At 36.2% G+C, this 27,970-nt stretch overlaps 2 protein-coding genes across 2 annotated transcripts in view; one reads left to right on the top strand and one right to left on the bottom strand.

Annotated features, from left to right (window-relative positions):
- LOC138852564 (long neurotoxin 1-like) overlaps nt 1-1,057 on the bottom strand; it is a 58,439-nt gene extending 57,382 nt beyond the window's left edge. Inside the window, exon 1 of the mRNA XM_070084092.1 lies at nt 934-1,057. Within this exon, the coding sequence (XP_069940193.1) occupies nt 934-964 (31 nt within the window). The 5' untranslated portion in view covers nt 965-1,057. The remainder of the gene's footprint in view (nt 1-933) is intronic.
- Hacd2 (3-hydroxyacyl-CoA dehydratase 2) lies at nt 704-26,394 on the top strand. The gene is made up of 10 exons (XM_053775018.2): nt 704-858; nt 7,014-7,130; nt 7,309-7,419; nt 10,119-10,239; nt 12,463-12,570; nt 21,289-21,416; nt 22,686-22,798; nt 23,262-23,384; nt 23,848-23,966; nt 25,421-26,394. The coding sequence occupies exons 1-10, from the start codon at nt 772-774 to the stop codon at nt 25,501-25,503; spliced, it is 1,110 nt and encodes a 369-aa protein (XP_053630993.1). The 5' UTR covers nt 704-771; the 3' UTR covers nt 25,504-26,394.
- Nucleotides 26,395-27,970: the final 1,576 nt, after the last annotated feature.

Raw genomic sequence — 27,970 nt, forward strand, 5'->3', positions numbered from 1 at the left:
ATAATAATTTTGATCATCAGAGAAGAGACAAGGATCCCAATGGAAATAAGTCACTTTGATGGCCCGGTGGCCTGGTGGGGTGGCCCGGTGGCCTGGTGGCTAAAACTCCCGCTTCACACACGGAGGGCCCGGGTTCGATTCCCGGCGGGTGGAAACATTCCGACACGTTTCCTTACACCTGTTGTCCTGTTCACCTAGCAGCAAATAGGTACCTGGGTGTTAGTCGACTGGTGTGGGTCGCATCCTGGGGGACAAGATTAAGGACCCCAATGGAAATAAGTTAGACAGTCCTCGATGACGCACTGACTTTCTTGGGTTATCCTGGGTGGCTAACCCTCCGGGGTTAAAAATCCGAACGAAATCTTATCTTATCTTATCTTTGACTTTTTGGGTTATCCTAAGTAATTTACTCATATGTTAGTATGTATGGAAATAAGCCACTCTGTCTGACTTTTTTTTGGGTTATCCTAGGTACTTTACACATATGCTGCTATGTATGATAATCTATGTAACTGTATTTGTATATACCTGAGTAAACTTACCTGTACCTACAAACACTTACTAATCATTATGATCATTACATAGAGAAATGAAGGACTCCAGTGGAAATAAGTCACTTTGTCTGACCTTTTTTGGCCTATGCTAGGTAATTTACATATGTTATTATGTATATATGTGTAACTGTATTTATGTGTACCTGTACCAAAATAAATTTACTAAGGCTGGACGCGGCCTAAGTTCTCAGTGGCCCTTAAAACCCCCAACAAGAAAATGGGAGAAAATACTTTGAGTCCATTTGTGTACTGGGCTCAAACTGACTCTACTGTGACACTCAGAATTGAGCTGAGGAATGTACAGGTGAGTGTAGCCTCGACCTGATCTTTGTGGCGTCTTCTACAAGCTACAGTAATTTAGAACACAGACTAGGCTTACTGCGTGCTCCTCGGTGTGCTTCATAAACCATTTTTGCTCGCCAGTAATTAATAGGTTTCTCTCCTCAAGGGAGGTTCCTTGACGCTGGTGAGAGGCTCTTGATCTAGGGAATTGGATCTCTGCTCCGGTTCTATGAATTAAGCCTAAATACCTTCCACATCCCCCCCAAAGGCGCTGTATAATCCTACGGGTTTAGCGCTTCCTCTTTCATTATAATAATAATAATAATAATAATTCAAATTCAAATTCAAAATTCAAAGTTTATTCTCTATAAGGATTACAATGCTGAGTTTACAGAATTTGGTTATTGTGTGGTTTACATGTAGTAAAATAATAATTAGAGAGTGTACCACTAGAACACCTAGCATGGCTAGGCATTTCGGGCAGACTTAGTTTAATTCTTAGTTTTAAAATATTACAAATTATGAGGTAAGTTGGTATTATGGCTAAGTGACTAAATACTAGTTTGTGAGTTTAGCAATGTGAATGCTTTTGTTTTGGCACAGTACATAGTTTCAGTATTGGAGTATCACAGGATTCATTATTTTAAGATTGAGATTAATATTTCTATTTATGGTCAAATAGGTGAGTGAGTGTAAGTGTGAACCACCAGGTGGTATTCGTGTAGTTACTTGACGGGGTGTATCAGGGTGATCAGATGTTTTCTAATGGTAGTTTTGAAGGTGATGAATGTGTCTGCAATTCTAGAGTTCTTAGGTAGGGTGTTCCAGATTTTAGGGCCTTTGAAATACATTGAATTTTTGTAAAGGTTTAGTCGGACACGGGGAATGTCATAGAGATGTTTGTGTCTGGTGTTATGCCTGTGGATCCTGTCACAACTATCAAGAAAGCATTTTAGGTCAAGGTTGATATTGGAGTTTAAGGTCCTTTAGATGTAGATTGCACAGTAGTAAGTGTGGATGTTCTGAACAGGGAGTAAGTTTAGATCTATGAAGAGTGGGGGGGTGTGTTGCCAGGGATGAGATTTAGTGATTATTCTTACTGCAGCTTTTTGTTGGGTTATTATTGGCTTTAGGTGCGTTGCTGCAGTTGATCCCCAAGCACAAATAGTATAGGTGAGGTATGGATATATAAGTGAATGGTATAGTGTGATAAGGGCAGTTTGCGGCACGTAGTATCGTATCTTGGAGAGGATCCCAACCATTTTGGATACTTTTTTGGTTATGTGTTGGATATGGGTGCTGAAATTCAGGTTGTTGTCAAGGTATAGGCCTAGGAATTTGCCCTCATTATGTCTGGTAATTAGAGTGTTGTCGATCTTAATGTTAATTTGTGCATCTCCTGCTCTGCTACCAAACATAATATAGTAGGTTTTGTCAGTGTTAAGCGTAAGTTTATTGTCTGTCATCCAAGTCGATATTTTGATCAGCTCCTCGTTAACAATGGTGTTGAGGGTGGCAAGATTAGGGTGAGAGATGACATAAGTCGTGTCGTCAGCAAAGAGAATGGGTTTCAGGTGTTGGGATACATTTGGAAGATCATTGATGTATATGAGGAAGAGCAGGGGACCAAGGACACTTCCCTGCAGAACTCTAGTATCAAGTGGCCGTGTTGTTGATGCTGTGTCTTTAACCCTTTGACTGTCACGGCCGTATATATACGTCTTACGAGGTACCATGTTTGACGTATATACAGTGGACCCCCGCATAACGATTACCTCCGAATGCGACCAATTATGTAAGTGTATTTATGTAAGTGCGTTTGTATGTGTATGTTTGGGGGTCTGAAATGGACTAATCTACTTCACAATATTCCTTATGGGAATAAATTCGGTCAGTACTGGCACCTGAACATACTTATGGAGTGAAAAAATATCGTTAACCGGGGGTCCACTGTATACTCATAAATTCTAGCGGCTTCTAATCAAGCAGGAGAAAGCTGGTAGGCCCACATGTGAGAGAATGGGTCTGTGTGGTCAGTGTGCACCATATAAAAAAAATCCTGGAGCACACAGTGCATAATGAGAAAAAAAAAACTCCGACCATTTTTTTTAATTAAAATGCCGACTTTGTGGTCTATTTTCGTATAGTATTTATGGTTGTATTCTCGTTTTCTTGGTCTCATTTGATAGAATGGAAAATATATTATAGAAATAGAGGTGATTTTGATTAATTTTACTATAAAAAGAACCTAGAAATGGAGCTCAAAGTAGGGTAAATGTTTGATTTTTGCCAATGTTCAAAAGTAAACAAATGATGCCTTTGTCCAATAAATGTCCAACTAGCCATTCTAATATGCAGTCATGAATGGGTTGATGTTATTTATACAATTATTACAGTATTGCAGTAGTCTGCATAATAGTAAGTCTTCTATTTTTTGTTTGAATAAAAGTTCAAAATAGAAAGCAAGAGTAATATCAGAGGGGCCTGGAGACATGACTGATGAACAAAGAAAATGTTATTTTAGAGCCAGGAATGTCTGCACTGTTCATTCTGGACCTTATTTTGAAACTGTCATATTTTTTAGTTTTCGTGAAATTGGCCAAATTGCAAATTTCTGACCACATTATTAGGTAGTTGAAATCGGTAAATGGGCAATTTCTTGTACTCAATCGATAGAAAAAATGGAGTTCTAAAGAAATAGCTATGAGTTTGGGCGACTGGAACAATGGAATTAGCCGAAAATAGGGCTCAAAGTGGGCGAAATCGCCGATTTGTAAACAGCGCCGAGGTCGCTAACTTCGCGAGAGCATAATTCCGTCAGTTTTCCATCAAATTTCGTTTTTTTGGTGTCATTACAATCGGGAAAAGATTCTCTTATCATTTCATAAGAATTTTTTTTTTAAATTTTGCGACACCAGGAGACACCTCAGGATTGGGGGTTGCGACAGTCAAAGGGTTAATGGTGACATACTGGTACCTATTAGTAAGGTAAGATTTGAAATAAGCAAGCGCATGGCCTCTTATACCGTAATGGTCAAGTTTATGGAGTAGGATGTCGTGGTCTACTGTGTCAAAAGCTTTTCTTAGGTCAATAAAAATTCCTAGTGGATATTCCTTATTTTCCAATGCTGTGTAAAGCAGATCTAGCATTTTTATGATTGCATCATTAGTGCTTTTATTTTTCCTGAATCCAAGTTGGCAGGGGTTGAGTATGTTTTGTGCCGTTATAAATGAATATAGTCTCCTGTGCACGAGTTTCTCAAAGATTTTGGATAGCAATGATAAGTTTGATATTGGCCTATAGTTGTTTAAGTCTGTAGGGTCACCACCTTTATGTATTGGTGTAACCCTTGCCATCTTGAGTAGTTTCAGGAAGGTAATAGTTTCTAGTGACTTGTTAAAAAGTAATGAAATAGCATGTGAAAGGACATGGGCCGCTCGCTTGTACAGTAATGGTGGGACATGAGACAGATTCCCTGAGTTATTTTTAAGTGACTTTATAATCTCAGTGACTTCCATGGGCTCAGTTGGTGCAAGATAGAAGGAATTTGGGAAATTCCCATCTAGGTAGTCCCCGGCATGGGCATTGGTATGTGGGATTTTATTGGCGAGATTAGATCCTATGGTTGAGAAGAAGTCGTTTATCTTGTTAGCTGTGTCAGTGGGATGTAGTGGTGTTTCATTAGGTTTAGTTAGGACAATATTCTTGGTTTTTCAGTTTGTGGGTCTCTAGAATCTGAGAGAGTGTTTTCCAGGTCTTTCTTATATCTCCTCTAGTGTCTGTGAATCTACTGGAGCAGTATAGTTGTTTGGCTTTCTTTATTACTTTGGTGAGAACTGATGAATAGTGTTTAAGAATATCTTTGTGTATTAAGCCCTGTCTATATTGCTTTTTATATTGGTGTTTCTTGTCAATGGATTTCAGAATGGTGCTGGTTAGCCATGGGCAACCAAGCCGTTTGTTTGTGATCTGTTTTGTTTTTATAGGACAATGTTTGTTGTATAGTCTAAGTAATTTGTTAAGAAAAATGTCTGTCCAGTCATCAATACCATTGGCCTTGGAGAATTCTGTAGGCCAGTCAACAGTCTCTAGGTCAGCTGTGAACTTCCTTATTGAGGCCTCGTCATGGAGTCTAAATGTGGTGGTTTAATAATAATTAATAATAATAATAATAATAATATTAATAATAATAATAATAATAATAATAATAATAATAATAATAATAATAATAGGCTTCTCACAGGTATTAAATTGACCTTGGGGTTATTGTGTCCATTTAGTCAACTCTGGGATAATTACAGCTATTCAACCTGACCTTGAGTATTTGTAATAATTCAGACAGAACGTAGGATTACGGATGAGCAAGGAGGTTTTAGAGTGGGTAGGGGATGTGTAGATCAAGTGTTTACATTGAAGCATATATGTGAACAGTATTTAGATAAAGGTAGGGAAGTTTTTATTGCATTTATGAATTTAGAAAAGGCATATATTAGAGTGGATAGAGGAGTAATGTGGCAGATGTTGCAAGTATATGGAATAGGTGGTAAGTTACTAAATGCTGTAAAGAGTTTTTATGAGGATAGTGAGGCTCAGGTTAGGGTGTGTAGACGAGAGGGAGAATACTTCCTGGTAAAAGTAGGTCTTAGACAGGGATGTGTAATGTCACCATGGTTGTTTAATATATTTATAGATGGGGTCGTAAAAGAAGTAAATACTAGGGTGTTCGGGAGAGGGGTGGGATTAAATTATGGGAAATCAAATACAAAATGGGAATTGACACAGTTAATTTTTGCTGATGATACTGTGCTTATGGGAGATTCTAAAGAAAAATTGCAAAGGTTAGTGGATGAGTTTGGGAGTGTGTGTAAAGGTAGAAAGTTGAAAGTGAACATAGAAAAGAGTAAGGTGATGAGGGTATCAAATGATTTAGATAAAGAAAAATTGGATATCAAATTGGGGAGGAGGAGTATGGAAGAAGTGAATGTTTTCAGATACTTGGGAGTTGACGTGTCGGCGGATGGATTTATGAAGGATGAGGTTAATCATAGAATTGATGAAGGAAAAAAGGTGAGTGGTGCGTTGAGGTACATGTGGAGTCAAAAAACGTTATCTATGGAGGCAAAGAAGGAATGTATGAAAGTATAGTACCAACACTCTTATATGGGTGTGAAGCTTGGGTTGTGAATGCAGCAGCGAGGAGGCGGTTGGAGGCAGTGGAGATGTCCTGTCTAAGGGCAATGTGTGGTGTAAATATTATGCAGAAAATTCGGAGTGTGGAAATTAGGAGAAGGTGTGGAGTTAATAAAAGTATTAGTCAGAGGGCTGAAGAGGGGTTGTTGAGGTGGTTTGGTCATTTAGAGAGAATGGATCAAAGTAGAATGACATGGAGAGCATTTAAATCTGTAGGGGAAGGAAGGCGGGGTAGGGGTCGTCCTCGAAAAGGTTGGAAGGAAGGGGTAAGGGAAGTTTTGTGGGCGAGGGGCTTGGACTTCCAGCAGGCGTGCATGAGCGTGTTTGATAGGAGTGAATGGAGACGAATGGTATTTGGGACCTGACGATCTGTTGGAGTGTGAGCAGGGTAATATTTAGTGAAGGGATTCAGGGAAACCGGTTATTTTCATATAGCCAGACTTGAGTCCTGGAAATGGGAAGTACAATGCCTGCACTCTAAAGGAGGGGTTTTGGGATATTAGCAGTTTGGAGGGATATGTTGTGTATCTTTATACATATATGCTTCTAAACTGTTGTGTTCTGAGCACCTCTGCAAAAACAGTGATAATGTGTGAGTGAGGTGAAAGTGTTGAATGATGATGAAAGTATTTTCTTTTTGGGGATTTTCTTTTTTTTTGGATCACCCTGCCTTGGTGGGAGACAGCCGACTTGTTGGAAAAAAAAAAAAAAAATTTTAAGAAAAAAAAAAAAAAGTATATGCACTAAAGACAGGTGAGGGAGGGGAGAGAATCAGGGCAGGCATATGCATTTTGTAAAAAAAAAAAAAAAAGTTGTATTATCACTGGTAATATAGTACAATATGTATAAATTTTAATTACTATATTTTTTATATCTGAAAGCATGGAAGTAGTATAGTTGATAAAAAGACTACTGTATAGAAAAACATTTGAGGGGAGTGATAAAGGTTATTAATGTCTATTGTATACACTGTCTTCCATCTCCAGGCTCCCAATGTGAATCTTCAGGAGCAGAACCTAATATTCTCAGCTGTTGGTCATGGTGCTCAAGGGGAAAAGAAATACGGATTCAACCTCAGGCTTTTCAGAACAATTGACCCAGAGGTAAATATTCTGTAATACCACCCTCCAAAACTGATATCTATTTATTTGTAAAATATCTACTACAGTAGTTGCAGTTTTTGCATATCACATATGTTTGCGTGAGAGAGAGCCAGAAAAAGTAATACAACATATATATGTATGTATAATGTTAAATTTTTTATAATATTTTTTGTTACAGAAAAGCAGATACAGAATACTTGACCGCTATGTTGAGTTGAGTCTAACTAAGGCTCAGGTTGAATTTTGGCCTCGACTCATTGAAGATACAAAGAAGCCTGCCTGGCTAAAAGTAAGAAATTACCCTATTATAAGAGTTTGTAAGAAATTACCCTATTATAAGAGTTTGTAAGAAATTACCCTATTATAAGAGTTTGTAAGAAATTACCCTATTATAAGAGTTTGTAAGAAATTACCCTATTATAAGAGTTTGTAAGAAATTACCCTATTATAAGAGTTTGTAAGAAATTACCCTATTATAAGAGTTTGTAAGAAATTACCTATTATAAGAGTTTGTAAGAAATTACCCTATTATAAGAGTTTGTAAGAAATTACTTGATTAAAGGACAGTTTGACAACTGCAGACTACCAGTTATAAACTAAGGAGTATACTTTGTCATTTTTTTTTTTTTTTTTTTTTAAGAAATTTTCAATTCTCCCTCAATGTGGCATTGCATCATTTGTGGAAATTTCTCTCCCTCCCTCCTTAACCATGACTTCCACTCTCACCAACATTTTCTCCCCCCCTCTTACCAGCACACACACTTTCCCCTCTCACCAACTATCCTTCCCTCCTTCCCTTACTACCACTTCTTCTCTTACCATGTAGTATCAGATCTTTGTACAGTTCCATGTTATTATCATTATTATTATTATTATATTAAAAATATTTGCTAAATCCATATGGGTCATACAGGTGTTAAAATCAGTAATTTCTCTTGGTTCCTTTTTCTGCTTTCACATTTGGAAATGATAATTGAAGATATTCAGAGTTTTCTCTGTATGTATGTATTCAGGGTGTAGTATAAGTGTCCTTACCAATCATGTGGTATTTCCTATCAAAAAAAAAAAAGAAAAAAGTTGGCATTGCACAGAATGAAATTTCTACTAAGCTGCAAGCTAGTCAGCTTACTATTTTATTGCACCTTGCATATTAAAATAGCTGTTGTTATATCAATGGAACCAATCATAAAAGTTACTATTTCATACAAATATATAGGGAAACCTTAATTTAATGGACTAATAGAGGAAAGAGTGTGACCAGTAATATTATGCCAGTTGTCTGGTAAATCTGAATAATGGACTTTTTTTTTTTTTTTTTGCTGCTGTAACCAGTGATTGAAACAGTTTAAAGACTGTAACCAGTGAAAATTAAACTCTGTAACAGACAATTCTGTAACTAAAAAATTTTGTTATATATTTCAAAATCAGTTTACCCAGCAGACTGTAACATTAATGGGAAGTTCTGTGGTTAACAGACTGTTCGTTGTTTCCAAAATTAAACTCAGGAGAGTGTAACAGACAATTCTGTAACTAAAAAATTTTGTTATATATTTCCAAAATCAGTGTATCTCTTGAATTTTCTGTAATTTCCAGTATCCATTAAATTAAGGTCTTTTAGATAAAGTTTTTTAATAGGAGGGCCCTGCTTTACAGCACTTCGCTTTCTGGCGTTTTGCTACTGCATCAGTTTTCAGTTACTATATCTATTCTTCATTTATTCAGATTTCCTACAACAAATATAATCACTCACTATAAGCTAAGGGCAAAAATACTTTAAGGTAAGTAACATGTGTACTGTATATGCATTATTTAGACCTGGCTCTGTTTCTCACTGATATATGATAGTGTAAACATGTTATCAGGCTTTTATATGCATTTCACTTTACAGCAATTTTCACTTCACAACAACAGCCTGGAACCTAACCTGCTGTGTAAGTGGGGCCCTCCTGTACTTGATATATTAAAAAGCTTTAAATATTTGTTGTGCAGTTAGTGATACAGGATGAATGGAGTGGGTAACTGGATAAGAGATAACCTTGTAAAAAATGCATACCAAGACAAACCATAGTAAAAATTTGTGATTTTAGACAAAATTATATGTTCCATATGGCATTTTTAAAATGTGATTTGCCATTTCCTTATATCTGAATAATCGTCATATTACTTCCTTATATTTGATCGTAACTACCAAAATCTGTAAGGATGAATTATCTTGAGTATGGTACATGAGTACACTTGTAACTACGGTCAACCATCACTAATCCAGAAATTAGTTATCTGGTTACATCAGTAATCCGGCACTAATTTCAGCTAGCATAATTTCAAATTTCATCATTATACTGGCTCAGATCATTATACCGACTCAAATTTCATAATTATACTGACTCAGATATTGTGCAGATGGTTGTAAATCCACAGCAGCAAGCCAGTGGAGGAGAAAGCAGTGATGAAAATAAGGAAGATGTAGCAGAAACTCTCTGTTGATAGGTTAATTAAGTGTATTCTAATCTACCCACTCTGTAATCCGGCAAACTCACTAATCCGGCACACTACAGGTCCCAATGATGCCAGATTAGTGATGGCCGACCTATACCTGAATGTTCTACAAACAATTAGATATACTTTGTAACAATCTGACTGTACTACAAATAACTGAGAACACCCAGTAATAAGTTGACTAGAACAAGCACCTTTAAGTACACTTTGTACTAACCTGAGTGTACTAAAAGTCAACTGGGACACTCAGTAAATAGTACACAAATAACCCTACACATAGGACTGACATACTATCATAATTTTGTCTCCTGTCTGCAGGTTATTTCTGTAATGTTCATGAGAATATTGTTTTTTTTATTCTTCAGTATGTAATATTTACACTTGTGAATATAATAATGTGTGTAATACAGTGCTGTATAAAATATTGTTTGCAAAAATGCTGTAATGGAGCTAGTGTTTTGAGCTGCTAATTCTCATTATTATTATTTTAAGATAGATTTTGATAAGTGGATTCATGAAGAGGATTTGTCAGATGAAGCAAGAGATATTGTGGATGACTACCCAGGACTCTATGAGCAAATGCAGGCAGAGGAGCTTGGATGGCCTACAAAAAGTGAGCTATAACTTCAACAAATATTGTACCAGCATATGTTTTGTACAGTACCCTAATATTTGTGCTACTTGATGGACCAGGAGCTGTCTTTTATTCACCCTTATAAGTTAATGACATTAGCACATACAATAATAGCAAATACAGTAAACCCTCGATTTAATGGACCTCAGTATATCAGCTTTCAGAAATACAGGATAAAATCTGATGGGTCAAATGATTTGGAAACAGTGGACAGAGTTTGTTGGTTATAACAGTTGTCTATTACTGTTACTATCACAGTAAGACAACCTCATCTATATCTGCTACAATTGTTACCACCCACCCACTCTCCCTAGTTAATCTGTTACATCAAAGGTTTACTGTACACAGTGTGTTTATGTACACTCACCTATATGTAGTTGCAGGGGTTGAGTCATAGCTCCTGGCCCCACTTCTTCACTGGCATGTTTTTTGTTTGTTTTATTTGGCCGACGGGCGATAGCCAGTGTGTTAAAAAAAAAAAAAATGCACACACACACATGCACGATAAAGCTCATGGGGGATCAACAACAATAAATCACCTAAGACCTCTAATAACCTAGCAAAAGGCAGCAGTCAGAATGATGATAAATTCCCACCCCCTGCCAGCATACTCTACCAATTTTCAAAAGTCTAAATCTGCTCACCATTAAGAACATCCATACTTATTCATGTGCCTACTACATACACAGAACAATACACGCAAATATAAACCCTCCACTCAAACTTCTCACCAACCTTAACAGGACACATGACCATAACACAAGACACAGATCTCTTTTTGATGTACCTCGTGTCCATATCACACTGTGCAAAAACTCTATGCACATAAAGGGCCCCAAAATATGGAATTCACTACCAGAAGATACTTGAGTAACCCGGTCTGAAAATCAACTTAAGACTCTTCTCAAAAGCCACTTAATCACCCATGACTAAATGCTAAATACTCAGAACTCACATACTCAATTATGTATTTCCGATATAATTTCAACAATTACTTTGAACCTTTTATCCATTGTCGACAGGAATTTAATTGAATCATTGTTTTCACAAAAAGCATTTTTGAATATATGAATATATCTTTTGTCTTATATAAATTAGATTCACTTATAATTAATAATCTGCTATACAACTATGATATAATTCTTAGTGTTAAGTAGTCTGTAAGCCAATAATGTTAAGTTGGCCCATAATGCCTAGGCATAATAGAGGCTCTCTTTGCATTGCAACCCATTATTGTAAATACATAATCTCAATGTACTATTTGCAAAGACATAAATAAATAAATAAATAAATAAAAATAAAAAAAAAATAAATGGAGCAGGGAGAAAGTGGACCTAGTAGCAACCAGCAAAGAGGCAGGGCCAGGAGCCATGACTCATCCCCTGCAACCACAAGTAGGTGAAATAGGTAAATACATACATACACACACACACACACACACACACACACACACACACACACACACACACACACACACACACACACACACACACACACACACACACACACACACACACACACACACACACACACACACACACACACACGCACACACACACACACACACACACACACACACACACACACACACACACACACACACATACACACACACACACACACACACACACACACACACACACACACACACACACACACACACACACACACACACACACACACACACACACACACACACACACACACACACACACACACACACACACACACACACACACACACACACACACACACACACACACACACACATGCATGCACATTTATATTAAGTTTTTAGTCAATAAATATCATTGTGAAAAAAAATAAACAGGAAAAGTTGAGCACTTTAATGTGCTTACATATACATCTTCAGAAGAACAGGAAGAAAGAGTCAAGAGAACCACTTATAGTGCATTTCTCTTGATTCTTCTCCTTTTTTCAGATGTGTGAGCACATGATAGTGCTCAGGGTATTACTGTTTATTTTTTCACACTGGTTTTCTACATGTGTGGAATATGTGGATACTTTTATTTGGGATGTGTGGATAAATTTTTTTACTGGCCAAATTACTGTATTGAGAGAGAGATTTGTCATTGGCATAAATTATTTCAGTTCATAGTACTACCTGCATAAGGTTTGCAACAGAAACATTTATGTTTACCAGTATGTATGCACGTATGCACAGTATACTTATTTTTCCAGGAGAGTCTCTGAAGAAAGTGTATCTGTTCCTGTACAATCTGTGGCAGTTTGTTGGCTTCATATATGTTATTTCTGTGATGAGCACACGATACCTCAGAGATGGTCCAGGTGAGACTAGGTAGTTTATTATTCTTGAGATACTTTTATATTTAACCCTTTCAGGGTCCGTGCCGTAGATCTACGGCTTTATGTTGAGGGTCCAAACCGTAGATCTACGGCAAAATTCTAGTGGCGTCAAATTTAGCGCAAGAAGGCCGGTAGGCCTACATCTGAGAGAATGGGTCTGGGTGGTCAGTGTGTGCACTATAGAAAAAATCTGGACGCCTGCATGGCATTGTGGGAACGCCGCCAAATTGCTTTGTTCATCATGCCTGGCGGCAAGGAAGCTCTCACTCCCCACTCACTCTCTTGGCGAATTCTGACTCTCCTCTTCACAACTTGCAGTTCTAAGACTGATGGAAGTGGATCTGAAGAGGAATTCTATGGTTTTGAGCCATATGGTACCATTGTACCACATGGTACAATGGTATCATATGGTACAATGGTGCGATGTCATACAATGGTATCATATGGTACAATGTACCATATAGTACATTGTATCATATGTAACATTATACCATATGGTACATTGTACCATATGGTACAGGGACCTTAATGGAAATAAGTCTGTCTGACTTTTTTTGGTTATCTTAGGGTCTCCAAACATATGCTGCTATGTATGATAATCTATGTAACTTTATTTGTGTATACCTAAATAAACTTACTATGCCACATGTGCTTGAGTAAGTTTATTCAGGTGTACACAAATACAGTTACATAGATTATCATACATAGCAGCATATGTAAAAAAATCCTAGGATAACCCAAAAAAGGTCAGGGTGACTTTATTTCCATATGGATCCCTGTATCTGTACCATATGGTGTCCTGTATCATATGGTACCCTGTACCATATGGTACCCTGTACCATATGGTACCCTGTACCATATGGTACCCTGTACCATATGGTACCCTGTACCATATGGTACCTTGCACCATATGGTACCCTGTAACATATGATACCATGTACCATATGGTCAGTTACAGATGTTGCTGCCACCAGGCACCAGGCAAGACTGAGTGAGTGACGACTGCAAGCTAGCTAGTGACTCGGCAGTTTCCAAGAAAGTGCTTTGTTATCCACCTCAAGGAACATGTTGAGTGGCTGTACATTTGTAAATATATAATAGAACATTACTAATATACAACATTTTTGCATATTTTTGTTGTAAACGATTATTGTAAATGAAATAATGATGAAAATATTAGTGTGTTTATTGTGTTGAATACAACAGTACCATATGGTACAGTGTACCATATGGTACCATAAGGTACAGTGTACCATATGGTACCATAAGGTACCATTGCACCATAAGGTACCATTGCACCATAAGGTACCATTGCACCATATGGTACCATTGTATCATATGGTACCATTATACCAAATGGTGCCATTGTACCATATTCTACCATATGGTACCATTGTATCATGGTGCCATTGTACCATATGATACCACTGTACCATATGGTACCATTGCACCATTGTACCATATAGTACTATATGGTACCATTGTATTCAACACAATAACCACACTAATATTTTCATCATATTGTTTACAATAAACTTGTAAACAAGTTTTGTAAGCAATATAATGATAAACAAATTAGTGCAGTTATTGTGTTGAATACAATGAGTGTACACTTATACAATATACATTATATTGGTCTCACAGACCACAAATGTTACTAGAAAAAGAAAAAAATTAGAAAAAAGAAAAAAGTATAAAAAACAAATTAAAAAAATGCAATTTTGCGGAAGTCACTGATGTTGCTGCCACCCGGTCATTTTGGGTCAACTTCTCGCCACTGTATCTCGGTAAGTATTGATCAGAATTTTTTTTTATTACCTTCACAAAAATATTATCTTGAATTCTGTAAGAAAATTTTTTTTCTTCTTCAAAATTTCTTGGACACTGGGGCACCCCTTCAGATTTTGGCTGTGGACCCTGAAAGGGTTAAGTTTGATCACTTACAAATAGTAATGGTTATTGGAAACATATATGAAGAGTTACAAACTCTGGCAATACCTTCACATGTTAGATTTGCTACATATGTTTTCCTTAATTGGAACCAGTGGTATGGTTGAGTTAATTGATTCCAAGATATCTTTTCTTGTTTATTTTTTCATAGTTCATTTTCTTCCCATTTACTACATGACACATACATGAATTCTTTTCTTACTGCACATTATTATAGATAGTAGATTGGTTGGTTCTAGTTACACATGGAAGTACTGTCATACAAGAAGAAAGGTGGTGCCTCTTTCCCCATTGATTATTTTATTGACACCCAGGCCACGAGGCCTGGTCTCAGACTGAGCTGTGGGGGCGTTGACCCCCGAAACCCTCACCAGGTATACTTCATCTAAGTAATTATTTTATACATATTCATAAATATTTTCATTGCTGCTACTTTTTTTTTTTTTTTCAACAAGTCGGCCGTCTCCCACCGAGGCAAGGTGACCCAAAAAAAGAAAGAAAATCCCCAAAAAGAAAATACTTTCATCATCATTCAACACTTTCACCACACTCACACATTATCACTGTTTTTGCAGAGGTGCTCAGAATACAACAGTTTAGAAGCATATACGTATAAAGATACACAAACTTCCAATATCCCAAACCCCTCCTTTAAAGTGCAGGCATTGTACTTCCCATTTCCAGGACTCAAGTCCGACTATATGAAAATAACCGGTTTCCCTGAATCCCTTCACTAAATATTACCCTGCTCACACTCCAACAGATCGTCAGGTCCCAAGTACCATTCTTCTCCATTCACTCCTATCTAACACGCTCACGCACACTTGCTGGAAGTCCAAGCCCCTCGCCCACAAAACCTCCTTTACCCCCTCTCTCCAACCCTTTCGAGGACGACCCCTACCCCTCCTTCCTTCCCCTATAGATTTATATGCTTTCCATGTCATTCTACTTTGATCCATTCTCTCTAAATGACCAAACCACCTCAACAACCCCTCTTCTGCCCTCTGACTAATGCTTTTATTAACTCCACACCTTTTCCTAATTTCCACACTCCGAATTTTCTGCATAATATTTACACCACACATTGCCCTTAGACAGGACATCTCCACTGCCTCCAACCGTCTCCTCGCTGCTGCATTTACCACCCAAGCTTCACATCCATATAAGAGTGTTGGTACTACTATACTTTCATACATTCCCTTCTTTGCCTCCATAGATAACGTTTTTTGACTCCACATATACCTCAACGCACCACTCACCTTTTTTCCCTCATCAGTTGTATGATTACCCTCATCCTTCATAAATCCATCCGCCGACACGTCAACTCCCAAGTATCTGAAAACATTCACTTCTTCCATACTCCTCCTCCCCAATTTGATATCCAATTTTTCTTTATCTAAATCATTTGATACCCTCATCACCTTACTCTTTTCTATGTTCACTTTCAGCTTTCTACCTTTACACACATTCCCAAACTCATCCACTAACCTTTGCAATTTTTCTTTAGAATCTCCCATAAGCACAGTATCATCAGCAAAAAGTAACTGTGTCAATTCCCATTTTGAATTTGATTCCCCATAATTTAATCCCACCCCTCTCCTGAACACCCTAGCATTTACTTCTTTTACAACCCCATCTATAAATATATTAAACAACCATGGTGACATTACACTACTTGTTGCTACTTAGCAACATTTAATTATTTCCTCATTGCTGCTACTTGGCAATGCTGAGGGAGAATATTGCTTATGCAGTGATCATGTTAAATATTTTTTCATCTAAATGGCACTCTTGGGGAATGCGATGCCTTAGTTATTAAGTTATTGTCACAATTTTGTTAATCTGACATTCTAAGTAAATAGTTTAACCAATACAGTTTCACCATTTTTAATAATTTTATTAATATTTTCACATTTGAACGTTATTATTCCATATTGATTGAGGGGAGGTGACAGTAAAAAACAAGAGGACATGATATAATTGCATCACGATAAGTTTAAAAATATAATGCAATGGCATTATGTTAAGTTTAAGTATATATAATGCAATTGCAGTATTTGGAGTGTAAGAATTTGATACAAGTACAGAAGGGCTCCACTTTACAGCGCTTCACTGCTGCAGCGATTTTCAATTATACCAGTTCTTCATTTATTATTCAGACTTCCTACAATAAATATATTCACTACTCACTGTAAGCTAAGGATGAAAATAATTTAAGGTAAGTAATGTGTGTACTGTATAAGCATTTTTTAGGCCTAGCTCTATTGCTAACTTAATAGTATATGGGACTTTTATATGCATTTGAAAGTGAAAAAAGGCTATATTTTACTTTATAGAGATTTTTGCTTTACAGCAGTAAGTTAGGTAAGACACATATGCAACAGTTAGGTATCTTTATTTCGAAACGTTTCGAAATAAAGATACCTAACTGTTGCATATGTGTCTTACCTAACAATCTGTCGGTATTTTATACCATTTTAATGTTCATTCTGTCAGACACTGCAACACAAGGGTGTCTTGGTACAGACCATCAACTTCGACAACCTCTACTAGTGAGAGCGGCTGGGTTTGAGAGGGACCTGCCCTCCCAAAGCAACCTACGTCTCACCTCCTGGCACTATATAAGGCCCCATTCTGTCACTTCAACTTCATATTGTTTCAGACAACGGAACAATGCTCTTCTCCAGACTGAGGGACTGACCACCTCAAAACTTTAAGGGTGATGGACTGATTACATCGTCTTCAAGTATTTTCTGCTTCTATCAACTTTTCTGTACTCGACTGAAGAAGCCTACTGTGTAGGCGAAACGTTTCGAAATAAAGATACCTAACTGTTGCATATGTGTCTTACCTAACAATCTGTCGGTATTTTATACCATTTTAATGTTTACAGCAGTAACCTGGAATGTAATATGCTACAGCAGGGACTGCCTGTAGTATCAGGAATCATTCATTTCAATGTTCTTAGGAACATGACATAATATTTTCTTTCAACTTCAGCCATATCTGCTTCAAGACAGAAGCCTTCAGAATTGCACTCACTACATTAGTCAACATCACTGTTGAACAAGGTTGCTGATCATATCTTATGCCAAGTGTTCCTCATTGTACGTTGAATTACATCAGCCAGTGTACCGTGACACTTATGGTATATTCCTCTGAAATATTTTTCTCACCTTTATATATACATTGCAAGAAGGCATGCACATCTTTGCTACAATATTTATCTTCAAAGTACTAAAAGAAAAAAAAAAAACTATTTTTCATTCTTGGGAGCCAAAGTGGAATATTCGAGCAGCCAAAACTAACAAGCTTGGAATAATTGTGTTCAACCATATTAAATTTGATTATTCCATATACAGTATTGTACATTATATTATATGGTCCATATAAATACTACAAGATATTCTATACAACCTTCAAATTAGTGTGCAGATACTTATTGTTATTGTTATCATTATTATTGTAATTAATGATTATGTGCTAGGTTTAGTACACTTTTGTAGATACATATTATTATTTTTCCAATAATTATCTTTATTATTGCATTATTACATAACTCATGCTTCTCCAACAAATAGTACTGTATTCAGAAAATGTTAATTTTTGTTTCTGGAAATTTTAACCCTTTCAGGGTCCAAGGCCAAAATCTGAAGTGGTGCTCCAGTGTCCAAGAAATTTTGAAAAAAAAAAAAAAATTATTTTTTCTTACAGAATTAAAGAGCATATTTTTGTGAAGGTAATAAGACAAAAAAAAAATAAAAATCTGATCAGTACTTACCGAGATACAGTGCCAAGAAATTTGTCAAAAATGATGTGGTGGCGGCAACATCGATGAATTCCACATACGCACATTACATTATTTTGTGGTTTTAGTTGTTTTTTCTTTTCTTTTCCAATTTTTTCTATTCCTACTAATATTTGGGGCCTGAGAGACCAATAATGTATATATATAAACTCACTGTATTGAACACAATAACCGCACTAAAGTTATTATCATATTATTGTTTACCACTGTTGTTTATTACAATAAACATGCACAAATCTTGTATAATACTAATGTTCTATCATATATTTACATATTTACAATCACTGGACATGGTTTTAGAACTGCTGGAGCTTGTGGAACTCCTTGAAACAAGGCACCATGCACAGAGGCAACTTACATTCCTCACACATAAACCGAGTGTCTTTGTGTCTTTGTTGCCGTTGTTTTCTTTGTGCACAGACAATGCATCTCTTCTGAGCAAATTTCTTCTGAGTTGAAGGAAGCTGTATTATGAAATGATCACCTTCTCTCCTCAAACGCTTGGGTATATCCTGAGGAATTCGAGGACCATGTTGTATAGCAGGTGTTGTTACCTGGTACTTCATTATGAGTTGTCTGACAACAGACAAACAAAATTCACCATACGGTGGTCTGTTGCCAGTCTTTATTTGGTACATATTATATGCATTGAGCATTGAAATGTCCATGAGATGGAAGAAAAGTTTCATGTACCACTTGTAACTCTTACGAACACAGTCAACAAAACCAATCTGCATGTCACACTTGTCAACCAAGCGCATGTTTTGTGTATAATCAATCACTGACACTGGTTTTCGAATACGTTCATTAGTCACTCGATCAATTTTGCCACTGTCTTGCATTTCATTACGGTGAATGGTTGTCAACAATGTGACATCTCGTTTGTCATGCCACCGTAATGCCATGATGTCATTGGCAGTAAACACCTGCACGTCATCACCACGAGCACCTGCGTTGAGCCTGGGCATATGTTTACGATTAGAACGCACTGTGCCACACACATCTGTCTTGTTCACTCGCATGAAATCACTGAGTAATGGGCTTGTGTACCAGTTATCGGTATATAATGTATGCCCCTTACCAAGATAAGGTGCCATCATGTTTCTCACTACATCACCTGAGATACCCAATAACATCTTGGTATCTTTCAATGTTTTACTACCCGTGTATACAACAATATCCAACACCAGGCCACTGTCACAATCACAGAGTACAAACAGTTTTATACCTTGCTCGGTATATACTGCTTGAATGACAGTCTACCTTTGAACAAAATCAAAGACTCGTCAATTACAAGATTCTTGAATGGATAAAAGTATATCCTGAACTTTTGTTTGAGATACATGAAAACATTTCTAATCTTGTATAACCTGTCACTTCTGTCAGGCCTGGTTTTGTCAGAGAAGTGCAACATACGTAAGAGTAAGATAAACCTGTTCACTGGTATGATTTCACTGAAGACCGGGGTAGAAATTAGCCGATCTGTGGACCAGTATGCTTTTATATTATGCTTATAGACGTGAGGCATAAGCATTATTGTTGCAAAAAGCAAATACATTTCTGCAACAGTCATCTCTTTCCACCTGTGTAGTCTTGACTGTGGTGATAAGATCGTATTTGCCATGGTGTACTCAAAATACTTATTACTTTCCCTGGCAATAATTTCCATCAATGGCTGGTCAAAGAATAATTCAAAGAATTCCAGTTCATTGGCCATGGTTCCAAGGGGACAAGTAGGTAGAATTCCACTTTGAGAGTCATCAAAGTGGTGAGGCTTGGGAACAAAATTGGGATTTTGCTGCCAATCCCACATACGGTTTGCTGGTGGATACTGGACATCATAGGCTTGTTGTACGGGTGGTTGTGGTTGTGGTGGGCTGGTGGCTGACGCTCCGCTTTGTCCTTGAACTGACGAGTCAGCAGCGTGGGTCCCAGCGTGGCCTGGTGAGTCACGCATGGCGGTGCCACTACCATCACCACTAACACCATCCACTGATGCCTGTGGTCTATCCATGCCAAGTGTAGCCACATCATCCTCACTATCACTACCTAAAACTGGTGTAGGGCCACGGGATGTACTCCGGGATGTACTCCGTCCCCTGGGCACAGCATAGGGTACGCTACCCGAGCGCATGCGGCGGCGAACATACCGACGCTTCACTGGTGAATATGATTCCTCACTATCACTACTCGAATGATCGTCGAGCGCAATAAAATCACAATCCACGTCACTATCATCATCATTACTGAAGTCAGAGGCCTGGCCACGCGAAAATATTAGTTTTCTCTTGCGTTGAGGAACAACCGACCGTGAGTCACGAGTGCCCACACCAGAGGTAGAAGGTCGAGGATCGTCAGGGTTTTCTGCACTATTATCGATATCCTGGTCATTCTTTTCGGTCACTAACTGATCAAAGCCGTAGAATTCGTCTTCATTTCCACTTCCATCAGTGTCAGAACTATCAGATAGGAAGAGGAGAGTCCCAATTTTCCGGGGAGTGAGAGCTGACTTGCGACGAGGCATGGTGAACAAGGGTGACTGAGCCGGCATACCTGGAGTTTACCTGGAGAGAGTTCCGGGGGTCAACGCCCCCGCGGCCCGGTCTGTGACCAGGCCTCCTGGTGGATCAGAGCCTTCCCACAATGCTATGCAGGCGCCTAGATTTTTTGTTTATGGCGCACACCCACCATGCAGACCCATTCTCTCACATGTAGGCCTATGAGCGCTTTCGCGCTAAATTTGATGGCGCTAGAATTTTGGCGTAGATCTACGGTTTGGACACTCACCGTAAAGCCGTAGATCTACGGGACGGACCCTGAAAGGGTTAAGTATACAAGAAGCCCCCTAAATGTAAATATTACATATAATGCCTATGGGGTACTCTGCTGTCTTTTAAATTATTTTCTTTTTAATTATAATATATAATGTACTGTATTTACAGAGTCCATGGAGGGAACATATGAGGCTGTTGGATGGATGATGCATCTCTGCTTAATGACACAGTTTCTTGAAGTGCTTCATTCACTTACTGGATATACAAAAGGATCTGTTTTTGAGGCTATAGTTCAGGTATGTTCAGTGGAGGATTAAGAGCAAGTAGGTCCTTGGAATAATGTAGGTGAACCCCTCAGTTCAGTGGACTTCAGAAATATGGAATAAAATCCATTTGATTTCAAAACAGATGAGGTTTATTTTTTACCGAATTGTTTGTTGTTGCAGTCGTGGAGAAACAATCTCCTCACTATCCACAGTTGTAATTGCCGGCCACCTGCTTTCCTCAATTTGTCCATTAAATTGAGGGTTTATTGTACTATATATGTGCAATATACAGTATTTACATAATTGTGCATTTAAATTATTTATAATTGCTCAAAAAATGCATAATAAAATGTACTTAAATTAATTCGAAAATGGGAGTGAAACACGTATTTTGCTTTATTAAAGCAAAGCGGTCATAATAATAATGTGCACTTTAAACTATGTGAATAAATACTGAATAACTGAATCTCATAAATGTATAACCTGTGACCCTATCAAACTATGTTTTTTTTTTAATTACATTACCCAGTAGAATACCCCAGTAATTCATCTAATGACCATATGACCTATTTCTGCACTACAAATCATTGATTTTACTCGTTGTGATTCGATTATATTATACATTGTTATGCTACAAATTTGTACAACTTTAATGCTTCTTACTTGAAATACTCATTTGTGCTTAATGTTGTAATTTGTTCACTGTAATTTTTACCACTGAATTTATCATTACTTAGTTAATCTTCAGTTAATTTTAAGCTGCCCATAATGCTCTGCATGCAAGGGGTTTTTGGCATGTACACCCAATCACTATATTTCTTTGTACACCTGTGTACACTGGCCGATTCCCACCCTGCCTTGGTGGGAATCGGCCAGTGATAATAAAAAAAAAAAACCTATGTATCATGTCCAAATAAAAAATAAATAAAAATAAATAAATAAATGTGCCAGAATTCAGACCTAAGTGAAAAAAATGACAAAAAAACATCCTTCCTTCACCTATTATTTATTAAAACTATGATATTTTTTTTAATAAATACAAAAGTATAATTAAAATTGCAGTGCTGAATATTATTAGAAGGCTTATAGATTATAATTGTAATTTCAAAGTTTGATAATATAAAACTTAAGTGTCAAAAAAGAAGCACCATACTGTACCTCTGAATAATATGCTTAGAAGCTCCATATTACAGTTCAAACTGCTTCATGCATGTGCTGCTGCAAATTTTACAGTTTCTTCAACTCCATCCACTCACTATGAATTTCTAGCACTTTTTATTTGTACTTTAAAAATTTCAGGTAGGAGGACGAGGTATAATATTTTTTTGCTTGATTGAGGGAGAAGAAAGGATGCAAACAAAGCCTGTCATTTTCTACCTTTTCCTAGTGTGGTCACTTATAGAATTAGTGAGGTAAGTTTCATGCTCTAGGCCTTGTAATAAGATATAACCTGAAAATACTTTTTTGTCTTTGTTGCTACTAGTATTTCTTGGCCTAACTTTTCTAGTCTCATTGATGTTAATATGTATATCTTATTAACAGAATTTGAAAGGAGATTTTGGGTCTTCAGGAAAATATCTCATATTTCAAAAGTTTTGTTTCTGAAAATCAGCATGTATGTAAAATAGTATTGTGTGAAGTACAGTACATATAGAAAAATTAGCGTTACATTACAGACAACTCCAAATTTTTCAAATAATTTTTTACTGTTACTTTCATCATCTTGATATATATATTCTTTATGGTGTAAATGAATCCTGTTAAGCAGGACTTGCCCACATGTAACTTTGATTATAAAATAGGCTGGATAAGATTTTGTTTTGCACTTTTGTATTTTCTCCTTAGGAAAAAATTTCTTTTATCATGATTTTTCAGATACCCATACTACTTGTTGAGAGTATATGACGTGGAATTAAGCTTCATCACGTGGCTTCGCTATACAATATGGATTCCACTCTACCCTCTTGGTTTTATTTTTGAAGGTGTTGTTATTCTTCGGTAAGATGACGTTAATGTTTATCTTTATACTCTCATAAATTTTTTTTTTACTTAAGCTGCTTGTGCTATTTGATATATTTAATTTGTATATTTTCTTTCAAGTTTATTTTCATAAGTTTTTAGAATATCACAGTTGATCAATTTATTACAGTACCTGCTATTAGAAGAAGACCTATTATGCTAGAAGTCCTACAGTTTTGTTAAGAACATTGCATAAAAGAAATACATTACCATGTATTCCATAGATGCAGTAGAATTTCAGGAAAGAAGGTTACGTGGTAATTAGTGCTCGAATTTGCTGCAGGAAAATGTTTAAATTTTCTTTAGGTAGAACAATTTTCCTAGGCAGATAAGGCATTGAAGGTGCTGCAGGAAAACTTTTTAATTTCCTTTAGTTAAAATAATTTTCTTTAACAGATAAGGAATTGAATGTGCTCAAAAGTTAACGAAACCTTTTTAACAGGGACATACCTTACTTTGACGAGACTGGAAAATATTCAGTTGCCCTGCCAAACAAATGGAATTTTGCTTTCCATTTCCCGACACTTCTCAGGTGCTACCTACTTTTCTTTTTCTTCCCAGGTAAATTCTATGTGGTTTATTTTACACAATAAACAGAATGATACTCCAATACATGCTCTTCCCTTACCCATCCTTTTACACATAGACAAGTAGTCACTCTAATGGGGTTTCACAAGGATCAGTCAATGCTTATCCGACAATGCAGATCGTTGACATTATCAGAAGTCTTAAATACGTAACTGAATAAGTAGTTGATGCAAAATATTATACAAAATAGGAAATCAAAATTATTGCAGAGTTTTATAAGAATATTTTGATAAATGGAACGACAAATGGTTGACAACATTAATGTAGGTAAATGACAAATAATGAAAAGTGAATAAAATAAGGGATTGAAACTTTTATAAAATATTTAAATTATTGTAAACTTGAAACTAGCTTCCCTTCCTTGGATCAAACCTGATACCCAGTATTTCCCAGATGCTGTATGACTCATATAAGCTTATTATTCACACATTAATACAGTAGGACCCCCGTATCTGCGAGGTGTACATTACAAGAACTTGCCACGGATACCAAACCCTGTATGTGTTGTTTTTCGTTTACATACATAATTGTTATAAAGTTTAATTGATAAATTATGCACAGTGAGTGGAGAATTATCACTGGCAAGACTTCATAGCTTCTCTTAAGCATTGAGGAATTTCCACCATCACTACTTTTGCACTTCGAGGCCATTATTAAGTAGAATTAAAGGTTATTTTCGGGCCACGGTAAACTGAGGATAACTGAAACCATGAATACTGGACCCATAGATACAGGATCCTACTGTATAACAATAATAAATTAAATCATTGTAGTAAAAAATTAATCTGAGTGATTTAATTAAACAAGAAATTACCACTAGAAAGCAACATAAATGCAGTAATAAGGAACTCTTTATTGACAAAATTTTAAAAATATTTCTAATAAATGGATTGTGATATTCTTAAAGAAATTATTTATGCAATACTGTATGTCATATCATAACTGGAATATGCAGCAGTAGTGTTTTGAGAAAAAGATTTGTTTTAAGAAAGAGTAGTTCTGAGTCATAATTTCAGAAAACCTCTCTTTAGAAAATTGAAATCAGTTTTACTATTATCAATCAAAATTTTCCTTTTATTTGGAAAATTGAGAATTATAGAGTACCAGTATCTGAATTTGGAATTACATTTTCCTAATTCAAGAATTACATAAGAAAGAGACCCTTTGAGAGAGGGCCTAAATGCTGGTAAAGAGTTCTTGATCTGAGGAAGTGAAGCTACTAATTCCTTAGATTAAACTTGATTGTATCCCATTCCCCAGGCACTGTATGATCCTTGTGGGTTTAGCACTTCTATATGAATACTAATATTAGATGACAGAGTAATCCATCAAATAATCTACCAAATACAGTAATAAATGAATAAGAAACTGCTAATACTTTAACTGAATTATCATGCAAAATGTTTGTAATATTTTTTCTTCCTCAGCAATGTACAAGATGATGAACCACATGTATCATCAACGTATAAAGAAATTAGGCCCCACGAGCTGGAAGAAGAAGTTTGCTTAGTTAGATAATGTCCATAAGCTGGAATAACATTTCCTGTAAAGTGGGTAAACTGACAAATACTTTGCAGCAAGGAAATCCTTTTTCAATGTTATGATTGTTTTAATTTGTTACAACTTTCAGATGCATTTATGAAGTATTTAATCCTATTTTATTGATACTGTTTATCACTGTCAAAAATAAAAACAGGTGCTGTCTTTGGAAATAATTGCCTCGGTGGGAGACGGCCGACTTGTTAAAAAAAAAAAAAAAATAATAGTAATGATGACTTGACTAATTATCTAACTTGAATGAGGAAAAGAACCGTGAAAAATTGCTAATAGTAGATTTGGTGTTATTTATAATACCTAATCACTTTTTTATCAAAATATTTAACTTTTTTCACATTCAAAATATGTATTGGGAAGTTGACAAACTGTAAATAAATTTTTTTTTGCAAAATTTGCTATATATAATATCATTAGTGTTTTAACCATTTTAATTTATTTATACCATCAAAAATAATTTATCCTTCATACTTTTTTATACTAAGGTACAACAATATTTTTAAATTGGGGAATTTCTATTAATTATGTGGTATCTTATCTCAATGGAACTGTTTTTAAAAATATCTTCCCAATAATGAAAGAAAGTGTAATGCTGCAGCTACATACTTCCATTTTTAGAGAAAATAAACAAGACCAATGGTAGCATTAGTATTTTTTAGGCAACATCCATTGACAATAAATATCCAGTGACGAAACAATCAACATGCTCACCCTGAATCTGTTACAGGCAAGCTAAGTGAGCATGTGAAGCTTATATATCAGTTTTACAGAAAGGTTCACTTCATTAATACTGTTATCACATAAAGTGCATATATGCATTGACAAATAAATCTCTTAATCTCGCAAATCTAATTTTTTATATGGCTCCCAAAAAACATTTTGAATAGTTGGCCTTATTCTAAGACTTTACAAACACCACAGTTCACTTGTTTGTCCCATTCAGTACTACCCTCTTTTGAACAGTTAAATGTCCTTATGTAAACAGAGTATCCACATAAATGTTAGGTACTCCATACTTCTGTTGTAGACAATATATAACATTAAGACAGCATACCTATATGCTCTTCCCTTGGTTCAGATTCAAGGGACTTTAATGTTCAGAAAAAATATCACATGCCTTAATGTCCTACGGAGAACTGAAGACAGAAAATGTTAATAAGTAAGATTTACATAACCCAGGGCAACATGGATTTAGAACAGGTTGCTCCTGCATCTTGCAATTAATAGACAACTAGAATACAACATAGTTATGGATACACCAGAAGATAATGCAAAATAATATTACACCATGACTGATTATTATGTTATCAAAGATAATAAAACTACCATTCTTTCTTCCACTTAAAAAGAAGTATGGTCACTTATCTTTCCTCATAAGTCAAAATTATAACAATCAGGAGTTCTAAGTAAATTCTTTATATGTGGTATTCCCAACTTATGAACAAATTATATTCCCAACTTCAGTTTTTGAAGCAAACTTCTCAACAGAAACTCATAATGGATGGTTAGATTCCTTACCAGTCCCCTTCAAGGTGGGTACTTTGATGTTGATAAAGAGCTCTTGATTAACCCGTAAACGGTCCAAACGTATATATACGTTTTTTCAACATTTGAAAGTATGTAAAAATGTAGATCTTTTTGTTTTTTTACATTTGAAAATGTGTAAAAAAACTTTGATCTACTTTTTTTTTTTTTTGATATACAGTGGACCCCCGATTAACGATATTTTTTCATTCCAGAAGTATGTTTAGGTGCCAGTACTGACCAAATTTGTTCCCATAAGGAATATTGTGAAGTAGATTAGTCCATTTCAGACCCCCAAACATACACGTACAAACGCACTTATATAAATACACTTACATAATTGGTCACATTAGGAGGTGATCGTTAAGCGGGGGTCCACTGTATTTGAAAATATGTAAAAAAAATATAGATCTACTTTTGTAGCACTACACATGTGAACGTAGATCTGCTTGGACCGTTTACGGGTTAAAGAAAGCTAAGCAACAGTTTCCCTTCAGATCAAGCTTTATAACCTTTTCCTTAGGTACTGTATGACCCCTACGAGTTGAGCCCCTTCATATACACTCACACACATTAAAATAATCCTTTATGTAAGAAAAGAATATATATTTGGTAATGTACCTCTCCAAAGGGGGGTGCCTTGATCAAAGGAACTGGAGCTACTTTCCCCTTCTTTAAATCAAGCCTGATACCTCCCATTCCTCAGGCGCTGTATGGCCCCTATGGGTGTAGTGCTTCTCCATGACTATAATAATAATAGTAATTTACCTTACATATTGTGCCTTTTCAATTTCAAAAAGTGTAATAGAAAACAATACTTCTTTAATTATATGTTAAATACAAATAATAAAACTACAGTAGTATATAGAAGTGTTTTATTTAGTACCTTGTTTGCTGCC

The sequence above is a fragment of the Cherax quadricarinatus genome, chromosome 11 (assembly GCF_038502225.1).
Source record: "Cherax quadricarinatus isolate ZL_2023a chromosome 11, ASM3850222v1, whole genome shotgun sequence".
NCBI classification, from domain to species: Eukaryota; Metazoa; Arthropoda; class Malacostraca; order Decapoda; family Parastacidae; genus Cherax; species Cherax quadricarinatus.

Coding starts and splice junctions, on each gene's coding strand:
- Hacd2 (XM_053775018.2), top strand. CDS start 772: ATGGGAGAAAATACTTTGAGTCCATTTGTGTACTGGGCTCAAACTGAC. Junction 10,240..12,462: donor GCTTGGATGGCCTACAAAAA/GTGAGCTATAAC, acceptor TTATTTTTCCAG/GAGAGTCTCTGAAGAAAGTG. Junction 21,417..22,685: donor TTTTTGAGGCTATAGTTCAG/GTATGTTCAGTG, acceptor TAAAAATTTCAG/GTAGGAGGACGAGGTATAAT.